General features: G+C 43.5%; 1 protein-coding gene across 1 annotated transcript in view; it reads left to right on the top strand.

Moving 5' to 3' along the window:
- The window catches only part of LOC147665962 (glycine N-phenylacetyltransferase-like), a 311,242-nt gene extending 289,931 nt beyond the window's left edge, over nucleotides 1–21,311 (top strand). Inside the window, exon 6 of the mRNA XM_086949375.1 lies at nucleotides 20,744–21,311. Coding sequence (XP_086805501.1) covers nucleotides 20,744–21,311 — 568 coding nt within the window. The remainder of the gene's footprint in view (nucleotides 1–20,743) is intronic.
- Nucleotides 21,312–23,581: the final 2,270 nt, after the last annotated feature.

Genomic DNA, 23,581 nt, shown 5'->3' with positions numbered 1-23,581 from the left:
GGGTGGGGAACTACTTGTCGAATATAAGTTTTAAGTTGCTTTCTGAATGCTAGGTGGTTCTGAGTGAGACGAAGGTGAGTGGGAAGTGAGTTCCAGGTCTTAGCTGCCAGGTAGGAGAAGGATCTACCTCCCATGGTGGTTTTGTTGATGCGAGGTACGATAGCAAGGGCTTGGTTGGAAGATCGCAGCTGGCGGGGGGGGTGTAGAAGGAGAGTCGTGTGTTGAGGCATTCGGGTCCAAGGTCGTAAAGTGCTTTGTGAGCGTGGGTCAGGAGGCGGAAAGTAATCCTCTTATTGATGGGGAGCCAGTGGAGGTTTTTCAGGTGACCAGAGATGTGTTCTTTGCGCGGGATGTCTAGTATGAGCCTGGCTGAAGCGTTCTGGATGCGTTGGAGTTTTTTCTGGAGTTTAGCGGTGGTACCGGCGTATAGGGTGTTTCCGTAGTCCAGGCGGCTCGTGACTAGTGCGTGGGTGACCGTTTTTCTAGTTTCGGTGGGGATCCAGCGAAATGTTTTTTTGAGCATGCGAAGAATGTTGAAGCAGGATGATGAAACGGCGTTGACTTGTCTGGTTATCGAGAGTGAGGAGTCCAGGATGACGCCCAGGTTTCGTGCGTGGTTCGTCGGGATGGGTGCTTTTCCAAGGGCCTCTGGCCACCAAGAGTCATCCCAGGCGGAGGGGGAGGTGCCTAGGATGACGACTTCTGTTTTGTCTGAGTTCAGTTTTAGACGGCTGAGCTTCATCCACTCGGCTACTTCTTTCATTCCTTCGTGTAAGTTGGTTTTGGCGGTGTTAGGGTCTTTGGTGAGTGAGAGGATCAGTTGAGTGTCGTCAGCGTAGGAGATGATGTTGAGATTGTGTTGGCGAGCGATGGCCGCAAGGGGGCTCATGTAAACGTTGAACAGGGTGGGGCTGAGTGACGATCCTTGTGGCACGCAGCAGATGACTTCAGAGGCCTCTGACTTGAATGGTGGGAGGCGGACTCTCTGGGTTCTTCCGGTGAGGAACGAGGTGATCCATTGCAATGCTTTTCCTTGGATTCCGACGTTTCTTAGGCGCTGTAGAAGGGTATTATGACAGACTGTGTCGAAGGCAGCGGAGAGGTCGAGGAGGATGAGGGCGACTGTGTCTCCATTGTCTAGTAGAGTTCGAATGTCGTCTGTTGCTGCGATAAGTGCGGTCTCAGTGCTGTGTTTGGCTCGGAAGCCGGACTGTGAGGAGTCGAGGGATTTGTTGGTTTCGAGGAAGGTGGCGAGCTGGTTGTTGACAGCTTTCTCGATGACTTTGGCCGGGAATGGAAGAAGCGAGATGGGGCGGTAGTTTTTGAGTTCGGTGGGGTCAGCTGTGGGTTTTTTCAGAAGGGCGCTGAGTTCCGCGTGTTTCCAGCTTTCCGGGAAGGTGGCGGAGTCGAGGGAGCAGTTGATGACATCTCGGAGGTGTGGTGCTATGATGGAGTTTGCTTTGTTGAAGATGTGGTGAGGGCATGGGTCAGTTGGGGATCCTGAGTGGATACATTAAAAAAATTGTATTACATAAATATACAATATAGGATTCTTTTAAAAAAAATATTACATTACATAGCTATAGAAATTTTCTATTAAAAAAACCTTTGAAATTCACTGAAAAAACCATAGGTTTCACACCAGTTATAGTTAGGAATTAGCGTTTAAAAAACCTATGAAATTCCCTCAAAAAACCAGAGGTTTCAGATCAGTTATAGTTAGAAATTAGCATTTGAAAAACCTATTAAATTCACTGAAAAAAACAGAGGTTTCACACCAGTTATAGTTAGCTGGAAATTTTACTGACATACAACCATTGAAAGTCCCACGTTATAGTTAGTTGGACTCAATATAACGTGTGCGCCTGCAACGCACTGCTGATGACGTCACATATTACATCACTCATGACATGGTCAGTGACATCACTCATGACATCACTGATGACACCATCCTTGTGACAGAGTGACAGACCTCCTTTCAGTGTAATGTAACCCTTGAAACACATATTCAAAAATAGAAACTAACATTTTCAAAAAAATTGACATACCCATACCAGTTACAACAACCAATTCAGTAATTCCACCATCTATATACACATCCACTCATTCACCAACAGTTCTATATAGTCACTCATACATATACTCACTCATCATATGTAGTGATACACATATACATGCTGTTACACACTGACAGTCATCCAAAAGTTACTCACACACATACACACACATGCAAATAAACTATTGAACATCCATTTATTTGCATATACAGCTATACACACACTACCACCTTACTTCTAAGGAAACTTACACATACTTACTCTCTTAAACAATCACTTATAGAAACACATACTTATTTAAACAGGAACTATTACAATCTCTCTCTCTCATATATACTCACTTATATACATCAATACTCACATATACTAGATTACAACATATGTAGTTACTGATAAAGACACTAGTGAGACAGTCATTCACTCACTAACACACACATATACACACTCATCCACCCATACAGTCCTGCACATATGCTGTCTTCAAAACACATACAAACAGTGAGTCAGTCATTGATGCATCTATGTGCTAAGTAATACCCCCACCAAACCATACAGACACTCATACTGATACTAAAAAATATAAAACAACAAAAAATAATTAAAAAAACAGTGACACCATCCTTGTGACCGAGTGACGGACCTCCTTTCAGTGTAATGTAACCCTTGAAACACATATTCAAAAATAGAAACTAAAATATAAAACATATTTAATTTTCAGAAAGACACACATTCCCTGGATGGTGTCATCAGTGATGTCATGAGTGATGTCACTGACCATGTCATGAGTGATGTAATATGTGACGTCATCAGCAGTGCATTGCAGGCGCGCAAGTTATAGTGAGTCCAATTAACTTTAACGTGGGAATTTCAATGGTTTTATGTCAGTGAAATTTCCAGCTAATTATAACTGGTGTGAAACTTCTGTTTTTTTCAGTGAATTTAATAGGTTTTTTAAATGATAATTCCTAACTATAACTGGTCTGAAACATCTGGTTTTTTTCAGTGAATATATATATATATATATATATATATATATATATATATATATATATATATATATATATATATATATATATTACCTACTGGCGGTCGCCAGTAGGTAGTTATAGTTAGGATTATTTTCAATAGGGAAATCGCAACATTCTATTGGGAATAACTTTGGCGCCGGTTGAAGAATCTGCCTGAAAATGTCATCAAATTTGCCTCGCAGCGCTCCGGTCCTTGCCTGAAAGTTTGGGGGGATTCGTGAAGCTGTCGATCTCACTTTTAGCCCGAACGGCTGAATGGATTTCCACGAAACTTGGCAAAATTGTAGGGACTAGTAGCCCGATGTGCCTTTGCTATGTCTCAAGATATGTGCTCCAGTGGATTTTGAGTAATTTAGGTTCAAAAAAATTTATATATCTATAAGCGCGCCCCGGTACGCGCACCGGGGCGCTAACCAGCGCGCGGAAGCCTGATTGGCTCTCGGGTGTCTGTCAACATTCCAAACAGTCCGGAGCGGCCGCCATCTTGTGTCTCAGTAGGCTAGAGACACAAGAGGTGGCAAAAACAAAGAGGGGAATGACCAAAAGGGGGCAGGATCAACCCCCCCTGACCCCCTAGGTTTGATGTGGGGGCCATTTTTTTTTTCGATTTGCGTGGGGGGAGCGCCCGGTATGCGCACCGGGGAGCGGACCGGGGAGCGTACCATGGGGGAAAAAGAATGACAGAGTTTTTTTAAAAATGTAGCCTTTTTTATAAGTTGGAGGTAGTTCTGAAAAGAACTGTTTTTTTCTTCTTTTTGTTGTTTAATATTTTTTTATTGGTTTTTTTTACATTTTTTTACTTTTTTTGGCTTTTCTGAACAGTTTTATATATTTTTTTGTATTTTTTATGGGGAAAAACAAAAAACAGGGAATTATAAACGGCTCAACTGGAGCAAAAAAAAACTGGGAAAAAATTAGGGTTTCTTCGGGCACTTGTGGTTATCACCAGCAATGAGGGTAATACTCTTCTCACCATAAGTAATTGTTTTGCCACAATATATGCAAACAAATTTGAAATCACCAAACTTAGTTTGGATGTTTGGAACCATCTACCTTGCCTCTGGACCCAATGGAAAGGGTTCTTTGGTTGTTGAGGTGCTGGCAGACGATTGTGGAAGGTTTCTGCACAGTTCTCCCACCTCTGCTGCAGAATAGTTATTGGGGTGCAATTGTTGCATGTGCCGAATCATTGTGTGATTCCCAAATGAACATTTTTTTGCAGGGTTCCCCCTGGATACTACAACGCCACAGATGAGACAAGTCACCTTTTCAGCGTTTACCTTCTTTGCACCCCTTGGGATTTCAAAAAACTCCCATATAAAGTGCTCCTTAGGTTTATATGGGGCATTGTCTTCAGGCAGGAAATGCCGTCTCTGCCTTCTCTCCTCCTCATCCTCCTCCTCTTCCTCTTCTTCTTGACCACCAATGTGATGTTGTGGTGGTCCTTGTGGTGGTGGTGGTGGGTGCAGATGCTCCAGCTGCTGCTGCTACTGTAGCCATTTCTCTAACAATAGAAGCAGGTCTTCCTCACTTAAACAACAAAGTGAGAATGAGGAAAAAAGGTGGGGGCTTTCATCATTTGGAGAACAAAACTGTTCTGAAACAATGAAAAGTGTTATTTTCAGGTTACATGACCCGGGCTTTCATCATTTGGAAACCAAAAGTGTTCTGAACCAATGAAAAGTGTTATTTTCAGGTCACATGACCTGACGCGCTTACGCTACGCGCCCCGGGGTGCGCCCGGGGGCGCGTAACATAAGCGCATCAGGGCGCGCCCTGGGGCGCTTACGTAACGCGATCGTATGTGCTCCGGCGCTTCCGGGTGCTCTTACGCCGTGCGTCATAACACACATCACGCGGCTACGTGATACGTCACGATGATGTTTTCGTCCACGACAATAGCGATAACGGGGCGCTCACCGGTACGAGAACTGGGGCGCGACAAAACTGAGCTTACCGGTAAGCGCATCGGTACGCACCCCGGGAGCGCTCCGGGGCAAAAAAATAAAAAAATAAAAATATATATACATAAAAAAAATAGTATTACATAAATATACAATATAAAATTAATTATAAAAAATATTACATTTCATACCGAAAGAGATTTGCTATTAAAAAACCTATGAAATTCACTGAAAAAAACATAGGTTTCACACCAGTTATAGTTAGGAATTAGCATTTAAAAAACCTAATAAATTCACTGAAAAAACCATAGGTTTCACACCAGTTATAGTTAGCTGGAAATTTTACTGATATAAAAACCCTTGTGTTTCAAGGGTTACATTACAGTGAAAGGAGGTCTGTCACTCTGTCACAAGGATGGTGTCATCAGTGATGTCATGAGTGATGTCACTGACCATGTCATGAGTGATGTAATATGTGACGTCATCAGCAGTGAATTGCACGCGCAAGTTATAGTGAGTCCAACTAACTATAACGTGAGAATTTCAATGGTTTTATGTCAGTAAAATTTCCAGCTAACTATAACTGGTGTGAAACCTATGTTTTTTCAGTGAATATATATATATATATGTTTCCAAAGTGTTGTCCAAAATTGAAGTTGCACTCAGCAAAGGATGTTTCATCAGAAACTTTACTTTCAGACAAGCATTTCGTTCCAAACATTTTCCATAGCCTGACATGTTTCAGAGCTCATGTTCTTTCATAAGAGGCTTGATTAAGTATAAATTTTGCCCTCCAGTCAGAAGACTTGCTGGGTGAGACTGGGACTAGACAGGCCATTGGGTTTGCGTGTAGTCTCTGAAAGGACTATAAACAGGCAAATATCTGAAGGCTGGCAGGAAAGTAGGACAGACGCAGAGGAATGAGACAGGCGAGAACAGGCAGTGAATAGGAAACTGGAAGTCTATAGGGAAAACCCAAGTACAAACAGCAGGAAAGGTTAGCAGGGGAATGCGTAGGTTCATACATTGTTCCACTGTTCCTCTGCCTTTACAAAAACCAAATTGTAATTCTGACAATACACCCTTTTCTTTCAACCAGGTGATTAGGCGATCTAAGATTACTTTGCCCATTATTTTCGCTACAGAGTCCAACCATGAAATTGGATGATAACAACCCGGTTTATCCCTAGCACCTTTTTTGTAGATTGGCAAAATCAACGCTGTTAACCATGAGTGGGGCTGGCCCATTGTTATAGCAGCATTGAACACACCGGTTAAAATTTTCGCCCAGGTGCCCGAGTTTGACTTATAGAGGTCTGCGGGTATTCCATCAGGCCCAGAGGATTTTCTTGCTGAAATACCCTCAATTGCTTTTTGAACTTCCTTTACCTCAAACCTTAATGCGAGTGGTAAGGCACTCGGTTCCCATGGGGGACCAGTTTTTTCAGTAACAACCTCTGCAAAAACCTGTTCAAAGTCACTAATCCAGCGGTCGGCTGGAATTACACACTCTATTCTTGTGGTGCTATTATCTTTAAGCAAGGAGCTATTTACTACCTTCCAGAAGTTTGAGCACTCGCCTGTGTAAGGTCCTCCTATGCCTGATCCCTCAAGGCAGCCTTCCTTAATTTTAAGGCTGAATCATATGCTTTCCTTCTAGTTTTAATGAGCTTGGGATCTCTGGGTACTCTTTTTAATGCAACCATAAGGGCTTTGTGGGTTTAGAGCAGTCGGTGCAAAACCACTTACCCTTCTTAGTGCCTGCCATAATCTTTTTACTGGTTAACTTTTTACCAATTAGCTTAGTTAGTTTATCATAGGTCTCTAGTGCTTCTCTGGGTTCACTCTGTACATTAAGGCATTGTTCAAAGTTCTCTCTGCCCTTCGTGTATACCTCTGCTAAAAAGAATTTGCAGACAATTTTCTCCCATCTTATTTTCTGACCCTGGTCCGAGGGTCAAAAATCTCCATTAGCGAAGATTTTTAACTCCGCATCCCAAAAGACCATAAAACCTTTATATTCTGCAATAATGGGATTATGGTCACTAAAACCGGTTTGGGCTGCCCTAGCTTCCCACATATATTGGTATAAAGGGGCTGGCTGATATTACAACATAATCTATAGTAGAACTGCATCCTCTCCCAAAGAAAGATGGTATTGCTTCTGCTTTTTCTCCAGACTCTAAACAGTGTAGATTAGTGCTTGCTAATAAACTTTCTAGCAGGGCGCCTTGGATAGAGTTTTCAAAATGCGCCATAGGTGGTAAATCTTCATAAAGCTGTCCATCTGACAAGCAATTTATTTGCAACAATGTATATTAAAATCCCTCATTATGACTATTTCATATGGAGCATATCTCTCCTGTGCAAAATCCTCTATAAAGCTTTCAAGAGCAGTTAGGTGTTCATTCTCGTGGTCCCTACTAAATTAATTGTAAAAGTTTACTATCACCAAATTAACACTGCCTGGAAATATTTTTTCTACTGCTAATAAATGTGGAGAGAGGCTAAGCAGACCCTTAATGGTGCATGATAATTTTAACAAAATTAAGGTAAGCAAGCGCCCTTTGCTATTCCTACAGCTGATGGGGACGCAGGTTTAAAAAAAGAGGCAAAACCATCCATTACAAAAGAGTCAGAAGTATCCGAGGTTTCTTGAAGTGCAATCATTTGACCCGCCTTTATTATGACTAGTCATTGTTCGTCATCTTTTTTGCCTTTAGACCTGCGATGTTCAATGTCATAAAGGTACATACCAGAGGATCTATCACTTTGTCACGGGGAAGTTGGTACAAACTAATCGGTTGTGCTCTTAGAATAGGACTGATACTATGTGCTATCTCGGAAGGGGTTGGCTGTCAATCCACACTATCCAAATCCCTTAATGGTGCAAATCTATTTGTGAAGGGAATTAATAAGTTCCTAGTAGTACCCACTTATTGTGTTTACGATGTCCTCCCTTGGGGCTGAATGCATCTACCTCCCTCAAACCTAGGGTATAGTGGCCCTTCTGGATAGAAGAAGGAAAGTGGAAGAGCCCTTATTCCTGTGGATGACTCAACTCTCATCTGCCCCTGTAACATGGCTCTTACGTATGACTACTCTAACAGAGGGGGCCCAGGTCGTGGATTATAGGTAGAGAACAGCAGGGGAAAGCAGTCATAGTAATTTTGTTGGACAAAACGTTTGCAGCCCTGATAAGAAATGAATCAAGAGTTGTTACTGCTGCCCCCCCACTGGAGCCTTACATGGGTTGCTTCCTCTTTGACATGTCTCTCTGTCAGACAACAACTGATTCTTTACAAATTTCTTCAGATGATTACAACAGAAAGCTTGGCACTTATACCCAAGCAAGGATTTCCCATAAACCAAACACGGCTGATTACTGGAGTTAAGACCCCACAATATATGACTCAGTTGTGAGCTCAATATTAAATATTATGAGACAGTATACCAGCAATCACTTAATCAGGGTTGACCTTAAAGGACAATATTCAATTGGTGGATTACCAGACTACTGAGGCTACAAAAAGTACAGTTTGACAGGTTCACAACACAGACCGTGTAATATTCTACACCCCACATCCCACCTAGTATCCCTCTCAGTCACAGTCTGAAACTCACTTATTCGGAGTCCTAGCAAGTTTACGTGAAGAGAGTTCAACTTCGGTAATACAGACCCTTGGATCAATAGAAGGTGGGGTGGCCCAGCCCAGCCTCTTCCGAGCACTAAAGGGCAAGGATGGTTCTGCCCTTGGGCCAGGCTTGCCCGGGCGCTGCCCCTGCACGTCCCGAGGCAGGGGGAGAGGCATCGCTTTTTGCGCGTGTTGACTTCTGGCACCTCCCCCTCATTAGCTGCAGCAGGTTGCAGCACTGTACACCCTGGACTTTGTTGTCCTTCACCAGGGTAGCGTTGGAGCACACTGGGGTCGAGTGCAGGAATAAACAGGCTGGTACAATCCCTGGGACTACGGTCCAACCAGGGAGATAAAAAAAAACACTTCTTCTGGCCCCAAGCAGGAAGAAAACAAAGCTCCCATCCCACGGGGGAGAGGCAGCGCTTTATGCACATGTTGACATCTGGTGCCTCCCCCTCGTTAGCGGCAGCAGGTTGTGGTGCTGTGCACCCTGGACTTTGTAGTCCTTCACCAGGGTAGCGTGGTGGATGTTGGGGCCGAGTGCAGGAAGGACCAGGCTAACACAATCCCTGGGACTACGGTCCAATCCGGGAGATTAAAAAAACACTTAATTCAGGTCCCAAGCAGAACAGAACAACGCTCCCGCGACGTAGGGGGGGGTGGCAGCACTTTATGCGCATGTTGACATCTGGTGCCTCCGCCTCGTTAGCGGTAGCAGGTTGGGCGCTGTGTACCCTGGACTTTGTAGTCATTCACCAGGGTAGCGTCGGTGGATACTGGGGCCGAGTTCAGGAAGGAACAGGCTGGCACAATCCCTGGGATTACGGTCCCAGCAGGGAGATTAAAAAAACACTTAATTCTCGCCCCAAGCAGGGACAAAACAACGCTCCCGCACCGCTTCGGGAGAGGCAGTGCTTTATGCACGTGTTGAGATCTGGCGCCTCCCCCTCATTAGCAGCAGCAGCAAGTTGTAGCGCTGTGCACCCTGGACTTTGTAGTCCTTCACCAGGGTAGCATCGGTGGAAACTGGGGCCGAGTGCAGGAAGGAATATGCTGGCACAATCCCTGGGACTATGGTCCCACCAGGGAAATTAAAAACCCACTTAATTCTGGCCCCAAGCAGGTCCAAGTTTATCCGCCAATGAAGCGAAGGATAAACTTGGACCTGGAGAAGGGAAGACCAGGGGAACCAGGAAACATAAGAATGGGTATAAGAAAACCTGGATCGGAATATCATTCTAAGAAAACATAGACACAGCTCTAGAATGGAAATATAGCGGGGTCATAATAACAGTAGGAATAAGAAGCAAATCTAATGAACAGGTAAACACCACCAGGATGAGAATTTGGAAGGGTCTAAAGACAAACGGGCAGATTTACAAGCCCCTTGCGCCACCAGTGAATCACTTTTTTTGTTCGATTAATGGCGCATTTAACTGCTCCATATTACAAAGGCAGGAAAAGCCACCCTGCATGACTTTTCCTGTCCTTGTAAATATGGCCCCCTTGCACTAACCACTTTGCGTGAAAGGAGTGCTCCATGGGTGTTGCTGTGGTTGTAACCACGCAACACCCATGGAACCAGACACATTTCCAGATTCACAAGGAATCGTAAATCTGGAAAAGTGTGTGAATGCTATGCCTCCGCACATAAACAATCATTGAAACAATGACGTTTTTCAACTTCTATGTGTGCTAATGGAGGACACATAAAAGTTGAAAAACTGCATTGTCCAGATTGTTTTTGCGTGGGAAGGGAACCCTTCCTAAACAAAAACAAACTCCCCAAGACGCAGGCATTCTTGCACCATGGTGCAAGGGTCCCTGTGAAGGCGCATTGCAGCAGTTTGTGCATCAGCGCAGGGGAGTAGCACAGAGATGCAACAATATGTAGCATCCCTGTGCTTTGAAAGTTACTCAGTGTGGAACAGCCAAATGGCTTGCGGAAGGCACGGAGTCACTTTCTTTTAAATATGCCCAGAGTGAGCTAAGAGGACATTGATGTTTCAGGGACATGGAAAAGAAACATAGACTAAAAGGTAAAGAAAAACTAAGTATGGTAAGGTTTGATGTGTATATTGACCTATACTGATGTAAAGGCAGGTTCATAAAGGGGCCCTCATTAATGACATCTAGTGGCAGGATGACAAAAGCATTTTGTGCATTTATATCATGTGTCTTTGGTCTAAATAAGGGTGATAATTATGCTACATGGCTCTTTTTTCTGGTAGCCATCTTGGGAGACTTTTTTGTTATCAAGCTCCTTCATTTCTTCATTTACTACAGTATCTTCAGTAGTAATTATTTCAGTTTTATAGCTGTGATTCCATCAAAATGGCAGCCTTGTATGTCACCCTTTTGTCATAATTACAGAATATTAGCACTTTAGTTGCTCATTACAACACTATGGTAAACTGCAGTTGATCTGACTGGTTGCTGTCTGTGTTGAAAGTACATATTTCACCCTGCATGCCAGATTGCCATACTGAAATAGATGAGGAACATTTTTGAGAACTTATACAAAATGTGTCCTAAATCTCCTTTCCACAGCATCAACCATCATTTATTTGGCAACACAAACCCCCTCATATTGTTAATTTCTAAAATAAATGATTTAAGTGTTAGGCTTTGATACAATCAGATTACCTCTGATGTCCCACACTTTTGTTATAAATACAATGTGCTCTAGCTGTTTATTAGAACACCGAGGGAGGTTGTGACAAAACACTAGAGAATAAAATGATGGTCTAATGCCTGCCTATACTTGTTTAAATACATTTTCAGAACATAGGGGCCATGTTCCTAAATCCTGTAATGGCAGCCATAACATATTGTTCAAGTTGTGACCAACGAATCAGAAATTACTAGTCCCCTTTAAAGTGGCCAGTCAAGCATATATGGACTAATGAACAGATTTACATCAACTCACAAAATAAGCTTTCTGAGTAAAGATTATGCTTTACACCAAATTTGGTGTTGTTTTGTTTTGGCTGTAGCACATGCCCCATCGAAAAAGCTTTTTGGGACCCCTCCTTTTTTCTTGGCCCCAGCTTGACCGATCACCCCAAAACTTTCCAAAAAGGAGCTGAGGTAAATAAACCTTTTAGAACATTTTGTCAGAATGCATCACACAGCGCAAAAGTTATTAGCAAACAAAATGACACTCTTTCAATGGAAAGGTGCCCGTACTATAAATACACAGAGGTGACTCACTGAAAAAACACAACGGTTAAAGTGGGGTAGTACGTAAGTAAGGTAGTAAAATATTAACTTAGGTTAAAAAAAATCGAGATTCACTGAAATCCACCAGTTATACATAAGTGACATGAGTATAATCTGTCCCTGGTCTGGTCTCTAGCCTTAACTATACTGAGCTCTTGTCTCAAACGCAGGTTTTCCTGCCTCAAGTCCTGCACCTGGGACTGTAAAGATGTAATTGCCCCCATCAAATCCTGTAAGGTAGGACCATCATCCCCACCCATGGGATTCCCTATCTCATCCATCCTCGCCCGGGTAGCGTATTAATTTGTGGGCTTGGTTTTCTGTCACCTTTCACCATCAAGCTATGCCCAACGCTGCAGGAGCGAAGATGTTCCCAATCCTCTACCCGCACCCCTATGAAGTGCACCGAAAACAACACAGAGCACAGTTCACTGGGGTGCTGGGAGAGGGTGGGAGAAAATGGGGAAGACAACACCGGAATCCACTAGTTAGGTACTCCGTCTATGTTCTAGTCGCAAAGGCATATCACAACACTGGAGGTACACCTGGAGAAGGAGACAAAGAACAAATCCTCAACATTGGGTATATATGTGCAGCACAACTCAAATTCTATTACCATGTACAAAAACAGACACCGTCTTGCGTACAAAGATTCTCTCTTACTAGTTCTAGACGGCTGTATGACTGTAATGGCTTCCAGGCTCCAGCGTTCTCAATACTGTCCAATATCCAGAAAGAGAGAAATGTCCAGGCAGTCCGGGAGAAAATCACCCTCCATAAACAAAAAGGTACATAAGGGGAAAAAGTCCGTAGACATAAAAAAACCTGCTCCACTGAAATAATAAAGGGAAAGGAAAAAACTCTCCAAATAACAGACTATAAGTGGCCACTTAGTGGAATACGAAAAAGAAGAAAGGAAGACGCTACAACTTCATTGCAGCGTTCGTACATGCACCCGAACTGCACACAATGTGATCCTCGGGGAAGCAGAGCGAAGCGGCCTCCCCCCGCGGATTTTCGCCCGGGTGGGCGGACCCGGAGCAATGACGCATTAGAACAGGGCGCGCGCGTTAGATTACTGCATAGGAGTTTAGTCAGGGGAGAGGCGCCATGGGAGTTTACAGGCGTAGGAGGCAGGAGTTTTTAGGCGAGGCGAGGTTTAGGCAAGGAAGGTGCGCCGCGGAGGTAGAGTCGGAGCCTGCGCTACTAGGAGCAGTTTCTCATGACATAAGAGCGAGTTGGTGGTAGGCGGTGAGAGCGCTTCTGCAGGCAGGGCGGTGTGGCGCTAATTATTAATTTAATTGTGTGTTTTTTGTACGGCGCCGACTTTGTCAGGGGAAGTCGGAGTGCTTCACAGGGGGAACATTGAATTATTATTTATTCATTTATTAGTGCGATTTTGTGTGGCGCAAACCTGGCCCGGAGGTGTCGGAGCGCTTTGCATTGGGAGCCGGTTGAGAAATTTAGGGACTTTGGATTGCATGCATTACATACAAGATTTTTAAAAATAATAATAATTATTACTGCAAATGTACAAGATGTAAAGTCACATAAGGAGGAGATACACATGGTTATACTATAAGAGCCTCATAGGCAGGGTAGATTGTACAAAGGTCTATTGCATATACTAGTGATTAGAGTCAGCTCTATATACATAGAGAAGCATATAGCTGGAGATGTGGGGGAGCATTGCAGCTGACCAACTGGCATAAGCAAGGGTGGCATTGATTGGGGTGGCGTGGAGGCGGGGCGGTTGTGATAGAACGGGGTACAGAGGGTGGCAAGCAGTGCATTACATGAGGAACAGACTGTCTCATGAGCAGGTTACGAAGCGTACTACGTACAAGTGGAGGTATACTGCTGCAGCGGGTGGGGGGGCGCGCAAACATGGGAATGCTCATTACATAGGCAGTGGCGGCAATTGTGCAGGTATCAACAGAAAACAAAAGCAGGTGGCAGACAACGGTATTACATAGGACAGTGGTATGTGCAGGTTACCAAAGAGTGCAGAACACAGGTTAAGGGTAGTACTACAATAATGGCAGTCTATCAAACATCAAGGACACACGGGGAAGGCATTTCCATCGTCATTGACTTGCTTCGGACGGGCTCGGTTATGGATGAAGACGGTGGAGCTAAGTGGCCACGGATTGCAGCGTCAAGAGGGAACCCCGTCATCCACCTGCCACCCTCAAGTGGACTTTGACTCTGATTCAATGGGGGCGGTTTGTAACAACTGCAGAGACGGAAGATATCAGCAGGGCTCCTGCGAGGAAGTAAGTATATGGCGGTTTTGACCAGAGCGGTTAAAATTTGTGGCGGACCTGTTCCTCGGGCAGGTCCTAGTTTTTCTTTATCAACATTTGCGAAGCAGGAGCGGCTTTGCGTAGGTCACAGTATTCACGAGACTTTACTAGTGCGGTGGTCTCTGCTGTTAATCTTCAATGTGGCTGCTCGAGGTGTGGGGTTACACACTCAGACGTGTGAACTGCGGTGATGAAAGGTATTTCACAGGGTTACTGCGAAGGGTAAGTATATGGCGGTTTCTAACTGGAGCGGTTAGAAATTGGTGGAGGACCTTTCTCCTAGGGCGGGTCATAAGGTGTACTTTTAACAGTTGCGAGGCAAGCTGTGACCTCTGGATGGTGTATGATGGCAAATTGGTGATGGTGAATTGCCAAATACTACGATAATATTGACACTTTTCTGGTTGATCAAACGGAGTAAAATTTTGGCTATGAATGGACGGTGGTGTAAATAAGATGGGATTTATATTGAAAATGCGGTTCCGGTAGTAGTCACTCCGGAATTGGGGTCGGGGGTTTTTTCAGGGTAAATTCACGTCTGCCAGTATTTTTTCAGAGATCACAAGCGGATTTCACGACGGATCAGGGTCAGCGAGTGGGACATCGTGGGATTTTCAGCAGCGGGCTGCGCAGCTAACGTGGGATAGGTAATAGCTAGTTGGCTGTGTGGGCATGACATGTAGCGTGCAAAGGTTTGTCATTATACCACGTTTTGCTGGAAAGTTTTCAAGAATTTCTTTTAAAGGGCAGTGGTGGGGTAGAGAGTTGAAGGGTGTGGTTTTCTTGAAGCGAAGGTTCCAAGTTTCAGTAAGGGGAGGGCTAGTCATTTTGCTTTAGCGGGAGCCAATTTCTTTGGATTGATTACAACAGCTTCTACGGTACTTGCTCGTTTGCTGTTTTGCTGGGTGGGACCTTAGTCGTGTTCGGCTGCGTATGATATTGGTTCTTTGGGGCATTTCAGTTTTCAGATTTGATGGGCTTAAGGGGTCCATTTGGGCAGGAACTCTACAACTGTATAAGTTCCGGTAGGTAAATTGTGATTTTGGTTGTTACAGTATAAACAGATAAAAGGGGCAGGTGGGTATGTTTTCACTGAGTGGGAGTGGTATTGGGGTTTGTTGTCCACGGCAAGAATGGGAATCCTTTTTAATACCCCCTCATTTCAGGCAAGGGAGGGATTTTGTCCTGCACACTGGGACAATATCATCTATTTCTCGTGCTGGTGGTGTTTCCGTAAAGTTGTGGACGTTAGTGGGCCAGAATCCCTTATAGTATGGAACCCATACTGTTAGAATTGGAGATGTGAGCAGATGCGTCATGCTTGGGATATCAAAAAAAAATAATAAATAAATAAACAAATAAATAAATAAATATAAAAATAAATAAATAACTCAGTTCTGGAAGTTTGATGGTTGTTCCAGTTCTATTCGTCGGTAGTTTGCATGACATGAATTTCTAAGTGACATTTGGGGCTTGAGTTTGGGCAACAAAACAAATGTGGATCGTGGGACACTCAATTGTGAATTGAGCCGCGTTTTTTTGCTGACCACCAAAGCTAGGGAAGGAATTTGGGTATTCCCGGTGCTGGACATGAACGTTACTGGTGCAGTAAAGGGGGAATGCGCTGGGAGATTTTGTTCCCTCTATTGGCAAAGATCGGGTATGACTAAGGTGGCCCTGATATGCTAATCCTCCATCGTGGGGAGAATGACCTGGTGGCATTATCGGTTTTAAGTTTAATCAAAGCCATGCAATTAGGTTTAGCTGTGATATCCGAGAATTAGCTAGGGACCAGTCTAGTGTGGAATGAATTTGTGTTTAGACAACAGTGGAGGAATGCAAGGTGCCATAGCGCCATGGCAAAAGCAAGAAAAGTTAAACAAGGCTATGCAGATTTTATATGTGGGTTTGGGGATCCAGACAATTGCATATGACAGCATCGCTGGGAAGGAAGGCCATTTGTTTGGGGAAGACGGGGTCCCCCTCACACAATTGGGGATGGCGTATTACATAATTGAAATTGGAAACATGTTCTACAAACTTTTGAAAGTGGATTTGTGGTTGTTTTTAAAAAAAAAAAAAAATGAGAAAAGCGGGCTGAACTGAGTAACAACAAAATAAGATAAGAATGGTTTTGGTTTTCGGGTGGGGTCAGGAAAAATCCAAGGTTTTTCCTGGGTGGCAGAATAGGGGGAGGTCAAGATCTAGAGCGGACTTGACTGTCCTTCATGAGAGAGGGTGGTGGGAGGTACAGGATGGGGGAAAAGGAAAGAAAAGATGGAAAAGTGAAAGATTTTGAAACATGGTGGTGAATTCAAGAAAAAGGAAGTTATATTGGTTTTGGAACAATACAGTTATAAACAAACAAGTGCAGAAATAAATGTTTTGGTTTTGGTACAATATGCAAATTCAATGGTTCTGAAGATAAGTGTAAAATTACAACTGTTTGAAGGTTTACGGATATTTATGAAATTGCCTGATCTATCGAATAAAAGTGGCCTTTTATGCTCCCAGTGATGTTTGTCTCATTGCTTTTGGGTCTGGATTATTTTGGGCGATGACATGGAGCGGTAACAAAGTTCCAGGAAACGGCCGCTCCAGGCGCTCTACTCAACAAGCAGCCGCGTATTGACTAACTAAACCTGGTAACATGTCAGGTTTTCAGGGGAATTAAAGCTAATGCCCCCACAATCACCCAAGCAATGCCAGGGGACATCAACAAAAGAAAGAAAAGGGCTTCAGCAGGGAAAAAACGTTCAAAAGGATCCGATAGCCACAGCACTTCATAAAAACAACAGGGCAAAAAGAAGAAGAGCAACGAGACTCCAGCGATCTCAGTGTACTGCAGCAGATGCACAGAAATCCTTCCGATCCACTCCGGGCAAAAGGCTACAATGCATTGAAACCAAGCATGGTAAGAGAGTTAGACGCTCCTTTTTCAAACGCTGATTAAACACCAGGTTACCTGCTTGTGCATGGCCATAGAAACAGGACTGGGCAATCGGCTATTTCCTAACAAGTATAATCTGCCCCCAATAGATTCAGATGCCACTGATATAATATATGAGGTCACAAGCAGTGCAAGTTATACTTATGTCACCTATGTCTAATTGATGACTTTCACATTTTTTTGTTTTAAAACTGTAATCTTTTGGTTAACATAAGACCTTCATATAACTTCACTTTAACCTTTGTTATTTGTCAGTGAATTTCATATGTTTTGGTAAGGTAAAGGGAAATTCTTTCAACCTTTTTTACGTAGAAGTGCATTTTGCAGTAAGATTATATTGTATGGCAATACGTCTGTGGCCAATCTCTAGTGGCAGCCAATAACCTAAAAAGTTGCCAACCGGCTACAGATTACAATTACAATTATTATTGGTAGGTTGTTTTTATGTCCCACAGGACTATATTGGGGAAGCACTGGCTCAAGCTGGACTCCCGTAGGAGTGCAATAAACCCACAAAATAGTCTTTGATATTTTTTAATTCACAAGGACTAGGGGGTCAAGGTATCCATACACTGCCCCCAAGTATGATTTTGTTTTGTTTTTTTGCAAGACTCAGGGACTAAGGGACCTAGCCCCCAACTCCTGCAATGGTGACCACAACATTCTTCTTCATGTTGCACCTTGCCATTCCCATGGGTTGGACATCTACTTAACCAGCCAATCAGAATTCCTTCCCCACAGGAGCCCCACAGAAACAAATATAGCTATGTTATCAATATTGTTTTCTCAAAAACAGCTGAATAGATTTCCACCAAATCACAAAAAGAGCACTTTTTAGTAAATATCTAGCTTTCTGCGAAAATGTGTGTTGTTCTGTGGGTGCTGTTTTTTCTGTATTTTTACCTAACTTTCCTTAAGAGAAAAAGCACTTTTATACCTCCCTTTTTCTCTGAACAACTTAGAAGGATCACTTTCCCGAAAGGACCTGAGATGGATGTACATTTTTGGGGAAGATTTGGGTGATTTGTCAAATGGTGCCAAAGTTATTTGCAAAACACAAAGTTGAGTTGGGCTAATTACAGCGGCGGTCCGTGCACCTAACACTGGTGAGGCCAGGTAATGGGGGATTTCGAGGGAAGATGCTGAGGGAAAATTAAATAAATCATTAATTTCCCCCCTGCATCGTCCCTCAAAATCCCACCTTACCCGGCCTCACTTCCCCACCGCTGTTACCTGCACGGACCATGGATGCCTATCTATAAATACAGAGTGGTGTCTTCCAGTATGTAATATATATTCACATTCTCAACAACCTGTGGGGCTTAACTGTGAGGAGGAGAAGAAAGGTAATATGCAGAGAGTATAAATACTGAGGAATTAGTCACCAACTATGTACCCCAGCTGGTAACTAAAGAGATGGAGGAGTATCTTTCTCAATTGGGTGTAAAACATGCAAGAAATTAGGGGCATATTACCAAAAACTAGCGATATTTATCGCTAAGTGGGCTTAGCGAGTATTTTTTTAACACCAAGCATCGCCGGATATTATCGCAGAGATAATGTGCTATTAGCAGCGTTTATCTCTAAAGCGTTAAAATATCTGGCGTTAGCGGCAAAATGCGTGAATGTCACTGGTAATCCAGCGATATTCAAGCATTATCGCTAATGAGGACTTAGCCATAATATCCAACTCCCCTTGGATATACAGGCTAAGATCTGGTCTGAGCAGGCGTTAGGTTTTGGAGGTATTCGCGCTTAGCGCAAATATTTCCATTGCTACGCCTGCCTTGCTAATAGACAATAGTGACGTTAGCGACTTCAGTCGCTAACAGGTTGGGTACACCCACTTTGCATGTCATTAGCGATAAATATCGCTGACATGCAAAGCGGGCCCAAAACCGCTCGCTATCGCCTACAAGCTAAAGCGCCGATAATCACATATCGCCCACCTTGGTAATATGCCCCATAGTTCTGTTAGTAACTGCTTTGGTGTGGAAGGTAGCGTAGAGCAACGTCCTGTTGGCAATATGTACCACTCCTCATGTCAGTACAGGGGTCACCACTTTCACGTCATTGAGAGGAAAGTGGCTGGGAGTTGTTTGAATTAAGAATGCAAAGAGATGGAAGTTGAAATAAGTCTGTGATGTGATGAAGGGGGTCCGGAGGAATTATGAGGGAAATGTGAAGGAGCGTGTTTATTTTTGAATGATAATAAGAAGAATGTGTGCACAAAGGACGGAGCAGGTTTCTCAACTGGAGCATGTGAAGAGTGTAAAAAAGAATGTAGTACTACCACCAACTGCTCCACTAGAGCTGCCTTCATTTGATGGACTTTAAGTGCACATACTTCATGTAGTCACGTTGTCTCAACCAACTGAGACTGGTAATTTATCCCAGCTTGGTTTAAGTGAGATATTAATTCATATTCAGTCTCTAATTCAGACTCAGGCAGTTACACTAGGGCCATTTCAATCGGCCGAGCTGTCTCTACCGTGTGGGGTTCCCCAAAGCTCATCCCTAAGTCCGACACTCTTTAACATCTATGTGTCGGACCTAGTAAGAGTTATCAAACAATATGGAAGGGGCCTTACCTCCTATGCTTATGACACCCAGTTAGTCCTCGCTATTAATAATGACGGAGAAGAGGTGGCTGAGCGCTTCCAGGAAGGCATGTTGGCAATTGGAGATTGGTTGTCCTCTAGCTGCCTTAAACTGAACTCCGAGAAGACCAAGGTTGTCATCTTTGGGAAACTTTCCCCACGCTGGTCATCCGTCTGGTGGCCTTCAACTTTTGGAACTCTGCCTAACCCTGTCCCAAAGGTTAGGAATTTAGGAGTTGTTTTTGATGAACATCTTAACTTCTCCGCTCATGCCAATCAAATAGCGGCAACAGATTTTCATAAGCTAAAACTCATTTAAAAAATCATCCGGTTCCTACCTGACAGTGCAGGCAAAACCCTGGTAAGCACACTTGTACTATCATCACTCGACTACTGCAATGGCTTGTTTGCCAATGCACAAACTCGGGTTGTTAACAAAATGCATTCGGTACAAAATGCTGCGGCAAGACTGCTTTCCAGAACCCCCAAATTTAAACCAATCGCTCAAACTATTCGGAACTTTCACTGGTTAACGATTAAAAATCGAATAAAATTCAAAACACTCTGCCTTGTTTTCAAAGCATTGCATAATCTAGGTCCGCAGTTTCTTACGAACCAGTTTACACCATACCATCCTCTAAGGCAACTGAGATCGTTGACTCTGCACCAATTTACTGTTCACCGCACAAAAACAGTCTCCTGGGGAGACAGACGGTTCCCAGTTACGGCAGCCCGACTTTGGAATTCCCTCCCTTTGTCGATTAGGTTAAGTCATTCTCTTTTCTCTTTTCGTAAAAAAAGTTTAAAGACCTGGCTGTTTAACCAGTAACCCCCAGGAACCAACATCAGGAGAGCCACGATCTGAGTTTTCAGTGCTGAGACGCACATGGGCATTCGTTCACGCTCTACAAATTTTAAAAAATAAATAAATAAATAATTAGGTTACTGTTTTTTAATAACAAGGTAGATTATTGATTTATGATTGGCTGCAATGCATATTGAATTTTTCATACATATTACTTTGTCTCATTTCCCCAGGGATAATCAGCCAGCATTTCAATGCTCTGCACTCACCGATGCTGAGGCTGAGCTGGTGAATACTCACTGGATAAATGGTGGAAATGAGAACAGCCTTAGCATAGTCCGTCAATGCATCAAACACCTGCCCAGCTGGTGCATGCGCGACCCAGGAGGGAAGCCCATCACCTGGTGCGTCATGGACCAGACCGCAGAGATACGGATGGGATACACTCTGCCAGAATATCGAGGCAGGGGGCTCATAACCAGCCTCCTCGCATCCTTTTTTGCTGAACTCAAAGGACAGCAGGATGATTTCCCATTTCACTTAATGACTGGTGAGTACAACGTTGAGGTGCAGAGCGTTGCAAGAAAATTAGATATCTGGATTGCGCCTCCTGGATGCTCTCAATGGATCTGTCGGCCTCGAGGGAAGACAAACTACCCTAAGGGAGGTTTTCATAAGGGAAATGCTTCGGCGGTGCCATCTGGTGCTTGTTCAACATGGCCCTTCACCACAGATGTATATTTCTTAAAAAAGGGTGCTCTGATTGAGCCTTCATTGATGGCACTGAGAAGCAACCTGTGAGCAAGTATTGGTCCATGAGAAAACACCAAATAAAACATAAATAAATATGGAAAGTTTGGAAAATGTTGTTATGGATCATTATTGACTGTCACCCTGACACCGTCGCAGCACCGTAAAATGGAATATATGTCCACAGCACAAGCGATTGCTAATGGAAACAAGCATTTGCAATGCAATAGGAATCGCATTTGCTAGAGTTAGAGCTATTGGGATTGTAAATAGCTGTCATTTATCTATGTGTTTTGGTTTGAAGTGGAGAGTATGTATGTGGTTTGGAGTGGAACTATGTGGGCTGAATAGGATTTGTTAGTTTCGGAATTGTGTGGTGTGTAGTGTATTTGTGTGGAAATTATATGGCATGGTGCACAGTAGAATTATGTGAATATTAAATGACAAAGAATGTGGTGATGTACCATTCTGGGCTAAACAGTTCTGTACTATGCAGTGTTGCAATGTGTTGTGCTGGCTTACGTCATTGTCCTGTGCTATGATGTGATGTACTCAGCTGCACCAGGCTGGCACAGAATGTGCTAAACTCTGTTGTGCTATTTTGAAATGCAGCATGGGGTGACTTAATCTATGATATCTTCTTTACCGTTCACATGATATACCGTACTCATCTGCTACAGGTTTTTAAACAGTGTTACAAGGCAATCATAGAACGACCAAACAGACCAACGGGGTGTCCACACTTGACAAATTACTCATTTGTGGTGTTCTCCATGGAAAATAAAAAGAACTGCATTTATGTTTTATATGTTTCACCGTTTTTGTATGCACTTGCAGGTCACTACGATGAGCCTTACTGGTGTCAGAGAGCTGAACTGTAACAAAAACATGAGGAGGAATAGGATCTGGAGTAGGGAGGCCAGTAAGCAGCAATTCTACTGGAAGTTGGAGGCGGCGTTGGTAATGGAGGATCTGGCATTCACATATGTTCCTAGTGCCCGCTCTGCTAAGGAAAGGGGGTGGTGGGATTTCTTACAGCTGTCCTAGGTGTCCGATTTATTGGGGAGAGGGATTACAACTTTTATTTGTTCTAGGTGCCAGGGCAGAGAGGCGACTTCCTGATTTTAAAGTGTAGAAATGCAGGATGTGCAAAACAAAAGAAAGGCGCGTGGTCACCTTGATTAAATATAAACCATGTAGGCTGTGAGTGGGTCTAAATGTTTGAAGTAAATATGAGTATATGTTTCTTTTCTGTAGGTGTATTAATTCAAGGATAAGTCCTTTTCTCTTAGTTGCAAAGCACCATTCAAATATAAGATATTCATTCCATTTTCTTTAACATTTTTTAAAGAATTCCTTTATTGATTCAATATTGAACACAGACAGCCGACACGTGTTTCCCCTATGTGGCGAGTGACGCCAGGGCTTTCTCAAGGCTATTTCAATTTCATTTAGACATTCTTTAAGTTACTTCAGTGTTCGTCGTTGTGCAAGGTCAACAGGGATGGTTTCCCACAAACAGTTTTTCTAGGAGTTTAATCTCCCGAATTAGCAGTGTCCTTCACTGATTGCCGTACGCGATTTAGGTCCTGTGTAGCTTGAAGTACAGCATGTTCCTTGATTAGCAAGGAATGCTGCATGTCATACACAAACTATAGCTGCTGCTTGGGTAAACGGAGCAAAGGCACAGAATGTAAACATTTAAGCACTGACCGCACGAAGTAGAAAGTAAGGCGAGCAGCTCCCACTGTTTGTGCTTGGCGGCACCATGTTTCATAATAAACCTTGGTATGCCACATTGCATCAATTAGAGTAAGGAGGGAGGGGGAGAAGATCTGGGGAAGTGAGAGTGGAGAGCATGGTTGAGCAAACAATGGAACCATTATCACAGCGGCACTCGTAAAAGGGTGCAGTGCTGATTATGTATGCATGTGAGCTGCTGGAAAGGGGAAGGTAGCACGCGCATGTTAATGCGCACTATTTAAAAAAAACAATGATGCTCGACCTAAAAAAAAAAACAAGCTTTAGGCGCTGCCGGAAAGGGGAAGGACATTGAAGTTAGGTGGAGCTGCTTCCGGAATAAACGGAAGTGACGCATCAGAAGCACATCCAGTATCCAGTAATAAGCATGGTAACAAAAGAAATGCCTCAGTTAACTACTGCCAAGCAGCAGGACAAATTACCCAGCAATAGGCGGATTTTCCCAATATTATAGATTACTTTATGTCTCGGAGAGACAGCGCATGCCGTTGCCTAGGCGAGACCTAAAAAGGGCCAATGCGAGGAAACTTGCTAACAACTCGGGCCATACTGGAAATGTA

This window comes from Lissotriton vulgaris, unplaced genomic scaffold, assembly GCF_964263255.1.
Source record: "Lissotriton vulgaris unplaced genomic scaffold, aLisVul1.2 SCAFFOLD_1176, whole genome shotgun sequence".
NCBI classification, from domain to species: Eukaryota; Metazoa; Chordata; class Amphibia; order Caudata; family Salamandridae; genus Lissotriton; species Lissotriton vulgaris.
This window is presented reverse-complemented; position numbering and strand designations above follow the sequence as displayed.